This window comes from Camelina sativa, chromosome 17 (genome assembly GCF_000633955.1).
Source record: "Camelina sativa cultivar DH55 chromosome 17, Cs, whole genome shotgun sequence".
NCBI classification, from domain to species: Eukaryota; Viridiplantae; Streptophyta; class Magnoliopsida; order Brassicales; family Brassicaceae; genus Camelina; species Camelina sativa.
Window position 1 is genome coordinate 14,563,328 of NC_025701.1, and position 7,501 is coordinate 14,570,828.

General features: G+C 29.1%; 1 protein-coding gene and 1 pseudogene across 1 annotated transcript; one reads left to right on the top strand and one right to left on the bottom strand.

The window, feature by feature from the left end:
- On the top strand, positions 1,654-3,468 carry LOC104757209 (uncharacterized protein ycf36-like). Its single transcript, XM_019239715.1, has 4 exons — positions 1,654-1,901; positions 2,008-2,160; positions 2,245-2,322; positions 2,407-3,468. Exons 1-4 carry the CDS (start codon positions 1,836-1,838, stop codon positions 2,410-2,412), a joined length of 303 nt encoding a protein of 100 aa, XP_019095260.1. The 5' UTR covers positions 1,654-1,835; the 3' UTR covers positions 2,413-3,468.
- Positions 3,273-7,501, bottom strand: part of LOC104759033 — a 15,650-nt pseudogene continuing 11,421 nt past the window's right edge.

Here is a 7,501-nt window from a genome sequence, read left to right on the forward strand (position 1 = left end):
ATTATATCATTTGATTAGTGCTATAAAAGAATGATATATAATAGCACATGTCAAAAACGCTATAATAGAGGTGACACCTAAGATAGCTGCCGATAAGATAGTATTTATGAAAACGCTATTAAACACGTACGATAGCATTTATCGTGTGCTATGAATATTGATTTTTCTTGTAGTGGAACAAACCGTATTTAGCTGGTTCTTGGAAAAACGGTATAAGGAGTTCTAGTAGTCGGCGTAAATGATGTTTTACATGTGGATAGATTCTGGAGTCGTTTGAGTTCTGTCTTAAGCTTTTCGTTGTGGTGCTCGGCAAATTCATTGAGCCATGGATACACCCTATGAAAGGGTCGTGTTCTACTTTAGCGGTTTGATATAGAGTAAGATACACCGTGGAACATCAACATCCTATTGGGTAGTTTTTTGTATTAAATTTATTAAATTTATTATACTTTTAAGGTGGAGGGCATATGTAAATATTTGTTACCACAATTGAAGCTGAAATAACTTTAATAACTAGAGGAACAAGCTTTTTGATTTCATTGATACTTTTTCTTTCGAAGAATGGGTAATTATAGTCGTTCCCTCCAATCTCTCCCATGTTCCCTCCAATCTCTCCCATGAGTATAAGCAAATTTCCAAATATCACTTTGCAATCTAATCAACCGAAAAAAAAAAAATTATAGAAGCGAGTTCAATGGATCATAGACTTGGAAGAGAAGAAGGCTAAGTTTTTTACCATGAGTTGAAGAGGCGCAGAGTTTAGGTAAGACCTGCTTGGTCGACAGATTGTTGTACATATGTAACATATCCATATGAATTGGATAATGGTGGTTGTTGCTGCTGCTTAAGAGAAATAAAAACGAATTCAGTTATCAAACCATGTTGATAGTTTAGTGATAGCATATAGTTTTATGTATGTCTCATAATAAATTGTATCTTAAGAGAAAAAAAGATTAATTAAAATAATGGATAATTGGAAGAAACAATATATGTATATGAAATATATAACTTACCATTGTAGAAGCATCTGGCTCTTGAAAAGAATACATCATGTTTGGATTTAGTAAATCTTGGTGATCAGATTGTTGTAAGGTTCCATGGGAATTCGATAATGCCAGTTTTTGCTGCTGCTTATGCAAAATAAAACAGATTAAGTTATTACTTATTAATATATTACCATTGAATGTAAAAAAATATATAATAATAATAATTTAGATCCAAACATGATGTATTCTTTTGTATTCTATACTTAAGCATAATATAGAATACATCATGAATGAGCTGCTAACGGTTTAATATAGAAGCACATTGATTGTTTAGCTCATGAATGTAAAAAAATAAATAATAATATATAATTGAAAGAATTACTCAAATGTTATTCAAAAGTTGGTTTATTACCCATATCTATAAATCTTCTAAATATTACTCAAATATTTAGTGCTTTGGTTGTAATTACAATTTACCTTTTGGATTTAGTTTTTCGATTTTGAGTATAAAAATAAAAAAAACATACACATCAGCAAATTAAAATACACGTCATTTACGATTATACACGTAACTAAACAGTTTTTTTCCAAAATCGATAATTGTTTTTTCCTGTTTATGTCAAAAGGGAAAACAAACAGTCTACACTGTTCATAACCNCCAAAAAAAAAAAAAAAAAAAAAATCTCTCTCGTTTTCTCTCGCCGTCTCTCGTCGCCGAACCCTAGTTACTATGATTCTTCATCGATCGTTAGATATGGCGGAAACGGCGATGATGGTAAGAAGCAGCAACTTCTTCTAAGCGTTACAGTGAAAGCAGTGGAAGACAAAGGTAATAATGGAGGTGGAAGTATGAGTTTCTCTGGTCAAAGCTGGTATCCCAGTTCCGAGATTGAAGTTCCTTCAGACCAAAGACCCGTAAGCAAATCACTTTTGTTTTTCTTTGTTTTGTCTGATTCTAAAGTGCAATGATGAGAATTTTGAGTGTGTAAAATTTAATACCTGTATTTTTTGGTGTGTAAAGGTGAATGAGTATTCGTCTTTAAAGAAAGGAATGTTATATTCATGGGGAGAATTGGGTCCAAGGGAGTTCTTTATTCGTCTCGGTGGTCTTTGGTTGGTCACTTTCACTGTTCTTGGAGTTCCTATTGCAGCTGTTAGCTTTAATCCTTCCAGAGTGAGCTTTTTGAAACAGAGCCTGCCTCCTGCCACAAGATTTTGTTTTAGTACAGATTATAAAATATATTCTTTTATGTTGCAGGAGCCTTTGAGATTTGCTCTAGCTGCGGGTACTGGAACGTTATTCCTGGTTTCGTTGATTGTCTTGAGAATATACCTGGTATTGAACTTGCTCTGCTTCTTCTTTACCTGTGAAAGCTTGATTGGTTTGATTTGTTTTTCACTTTTGGGTATATTATCTTAGGGATGAAGCTACGTTGGAGATAGACTACTTTCTGCAGTTATACCATATGAAGAGAGTGGATGGTATGATGGACAAATGTGGGTCAAACCACCAGAGGTTAGTACCTACTTAAAATTCCTTTCTTTTTGCTAATCTACATGATGACACATAGAAACACAATCTAACTGCTACCAAGTTTTCATAGTTGTAGTAATTTTGGTTGTGGCTTAATTTGAAAACCTCTGATTTTTATAGTTCTCCATAATTAGATTTTTGTGGATATTCCTTAGTACGTAGTTAGTATTAAGTGTCAAAGCAAAATCTATTCCAAAACATTGGCAAAAGCTTGTAGATGGATCTATGCACTGCCAAGTGCCAAGTTTTCACCCGTTCCGGAACTCTATGCATATGTATTTGACATTAACTAAGCAACTGATGAATTACTGTGAGTTTAAGAAATAGTTGTTCTCTATGAGCATTTTGACCATTGGTGATACAGGAAGTGCTTTTATTCTTTATCAATTGGGTTTTTGGAGAAGCAATATGAGCTGTGTGATTGGATTGATTTTATTTAAACTAGTTGTGTTCTTCTCTTTTGTGAGCTTCGTGTCGTTTCATATTCTCAGTTAGTTACTGTATAGTCATCGGTTTGGCTCTGTGTCAGCTGAGGTTTCTTCAAATGCAGGTGAGTTTAATTTCGGATTTCTAGCTTATTATATTTGAGTTCTGGTGCCACTCTGTTCGATAAAACTTTTGGGGACACCAAGTGTTTGTGGAAATGCGTCTGAGAGCATCCGTTTTTAATTGCTCATTTGTTTTTCTTTCAGGCTTTGGTTTTTATGTTGATGAACATGGAAACATGGTGAAGAAGTCTCAAGTAGTAATCCCTAATTGCATTTCTCTAATCTGAATCAATCAACAATTAGCGGTCCATTACTCATTCTCTTTTCTTTCTTTTCTTTTCTTTCTTTTTTTGTCATCTTTAGACTTTAAATGTAAAATATTGATTTGTCTATTTTTAAAGTTATGCCTGATTTACGGTTAAGTTACGGCTGAGTTATATATTTCATATGGTTGAGTTATGAATTACGGAGTTATGAGATATTTGTACGTATTTTTCTTTCTTTTCTAGGTCTTTTGTTCCGTCAGATTTCTAATAAATTATTTAATCAAAACGTTTCTCGATATCACAAAAAGTGTTGTTGGGGAATCGCAAAAAATCACTAATTCTGTGCTTGCTCAGATCCACATATAATAAATACATAAAGTTAGATTTTTTCACAATATATTATTCAAATTAATTAAAAATTTTGAATTTGAATTGCGAATAAAAGAAATCAAAGGATTTCTCAAAAGGATTTCTCAAACAATTGACTGATATGGCTGAGTTATCGACATAAACGGCTGACTTATGAAATATTTGTAAATTAGAATTATTATAACTCAAAATTAAAATATAGAATAAAAATGAATATTACAATCATTATAAGCAATAAAAAGTAATAATTATATACAAAGATTGATTTTTACACAGTCTGATCAAAATGTGTAAAACATTCAAAACATGAGATTTAGGGGTTAGGGTTAGGGTTAGAGGTGTACGGTTCATATTTCCAACATTATGGGTTTTAATATAACAGTTTGGTTTTGGTTATATTGTGATTGGTTTAAGGTGGTAATTTGGATATACTAATATGATAACCATTTTAAATTTAAAAATTTTTGAAATTACTTTTCGGTTATTTCCGGTTATGGATCGGTTAGATGAATATATAACCATAAATAATCCAAATGTTATCTAAATTAGGTCGATTAACTTAATATAACCGATAGCAAGCCGAATATAACCGTAATTAACCGAAAATAATGGAAAAAATAGTTTCCGGTTTGGTTCGGTTTGGTCGGTTATTTAGTCATTCTAATTTGAGGGTTAGCTGAGTTATAGTAAAGTTATGGCTGAGATATGCAACAGATATATTAATTTATTATATACCTTCTCAAAAATACAAAATGTGTTGTTGGGAGACACAAATAATAATTATGTTTATTGTTAAGAACCACACACGTAATAAATGAGATTTTAGTTATTTTTTATTTAAAAGGAATTCAAAATTTGAATATGAATTTTTTAATTTTTTTTAATAAAAGTATTTCTCAAACATTTGACTGATATGACTGAGTTATCGACATAAACAGCTGACTTATGAAATATTTGTAAATTAGAATTATTATAACTCAAAATTAAAATATACAATGAAAAATAAATATTACAATCATTATAAGCAATAAAAAGTAATAATTATAGACAAAGATTGATTTTTACACAATCTGATGAAAATATGTAAAACATTCAAAACATGACATTTAAGGGTTAGGGTTAGGGTTAGGGTTTGTATGAACTTCCCTCTTTTGAGCCTTTATCTTTATTTTCCTTGTATTATCGTAGCTCTAATTTGTATGAACTACCCTCTTTTGAGGATTAAAGTGAATAAAAGTTCTTTTGTCCAAAAAAAAAGAAAATGAGTTCAAAAATTAATTTGCCACAGAAGAAAAAATCTCTTGTAGAAATCGATGGTATTTGAAGTTGTGGAGAGGTCACAGAAATTTTATTTTGTAAAAGATGAGTCCTGCATTAACCCAAATAATTCAACAGATATATATATATATATATATATATATATATATAAAGAAAATTCTATATAGGAAAGAGAGATATTAAACTTAGAATAAAATAATGGAGAAAGATATATTTTTGGTAGAACTCGACGACATTTGAGGTTGATATATATATAAGAGATTGAACTTAGAATAATATATATACCTAGTACTAGTAGACCTTGACGGCATTTGAGATTGAGGAGGACGCATAGGAATTTGATTTTGTTGAGGAGAACGCATAGGAATTTGATTTAGTTGAGGAGTCCTGCGATAATCCAAATAATTTTAACAAAGAAATACATAACTATGTTAATTATAATATAATTGTAACTATTAGGTGAGCAAATATATTAGAGAAATTCATATAAAGGAAAGATAAGAAATTAGCATGTATAAGAGAGACTGAACTTAGAAAAATATATTAAAAATAAAAAATACCAAGTAGAACTCAAAGGTACTTGAGATGGAGGAGGCATCATAGAATTTTTATTTTGTAGAGGAAAAGTCCTACGCAACACATATTATTTAACACAAAAATATAAAATTAAAATTAAAATTAAAATTTGAAAGAGACTAAATAGAAAACAATACCTAGTCGAACTCGACAGCATTCGAGGTTGAGGAGGAATCATAGAAATTTGATTTTGTTGAAAATAATTCCTGCATTAACCAAAATAATTTAACAAAGATATATATATATATATATAAATTATAATCATATTTAAGAGAAATTAAACTTAAAACAATATATTTACCTAGTCGAGCTCGATGGCATTCGAGGTACTGCATTAACTGCAAATTAACTTATCTATATAACTGTAACTATTTGGTGAAACAAATATATAAGAGAAACTCATATCGGGAGAGTGATAGTATTTAAAATAATATAACAGAGATTAAACTTAGAATAATATATACCTGGTAGAGCTCGGTGGCATTTGTGGTTGACTAATGGTGTTAATATTTTCATTTTGTAGGGGATGAGTTCTGCGTTAACGAAAATAATTTAATAACTAAACATATAATTGTGATCTTATATAATGATATACTAGGATATATCCCGTGCTTAAAGCACGGGCCAACATTTTTTTAAAAAAATATAATATAATAATAAAAATTATTGTTTTATTTTTTGTTTTTAAATTATTTTGTTTGAGATAATATTTATTTTTAATTGTTATGTAAATCTATTAGTCTATTTGAATACTAATTATTTTAGAATATTATAGTATTTTACTTTTAACGTATTATTACAGTTTTATATTGTTTATTTGTTGTATTTGCATCATATTTTGTGAAATATAAAATAGTAATTTTAATATTATAATTTTGAGTAAATAAAAATTATTAATTTATCATCAATAGAAATTTAGTTTTACCAACCCGCCAATGTGGAAATTAAAACACACATTTTCATACATTGAATAATATATCTTCGTTCTAAAAAATTCAAATCACAACATATGCAGGAAAAAATATGCATTTTATTAATTATAAATATTATATGAAAGTTCTAAACAATTTATAAATAAAATAAAATAAAAATGATAGTAGAATCATAATTTGAAATCTTAACAAAATCTTCGAATTTAGTTATTAAAAATAATTGTATTGTATACTTGGATATAAAATCTTAGTTTTTAGAATTCTGATTGGTTTATATATTTTTTTTAAAAAATAATTAGTAATTTCGTCCATAATTTATTAGAGAGAAAAAAATATTTTTTTAGATTTTTTTTAGATTTTTTAATATTTGATATGTGAGTGTTTTTTATTTTTAATTTAATTATATTTATTTAAATTAGTTAATTAAGCTTAATTAAATTTTTCTAATGGCAATTAAATGTAATTTTTTACACATTTTAAGATTAGTTTCATATTTGTACTTCTCAATTAATATAGTAGGATATAATAGGCAAGGAGTACTAATTCTTAATTTTACTTTGTAAGAGGAGTCGCAACTTGATTAAGTTGTAAATAGTATTTACGAAAAAAGATGATCTTACATAGCCAAATCTAAAACCATCTTTAGGGGATGAAACGACAGACCTTTTAAAAAAAATAATAATAATAAATAATAAATATTAATATAATAAATAATCTACAACTAGTGGTCCCATACCCACTAGCAACCTAACCACAATCACAACCAATAGCGGAATAAACAATAATCATAACCTCAACAATATCCAATAATCAAATAGCAGAAATCATAGAACTAGCAACCTAGCAATGTTCTAATGACTCAACTCTAGCAACCTAGCAAGCCAGACAACATCAAATCGAGTCCCTAGAACATCCTCCTCTTCATTGCCTTGATTCCACGATCACACTTTGCCTTTACCTGCACCACAAACACATATTGCAATGCATGAGTATTTTATAAACACTTAGTAAGGCAATCCTCCCATCTACTGGGCTATACACACAAGCAATAGAGTATCAATAACCAACACAC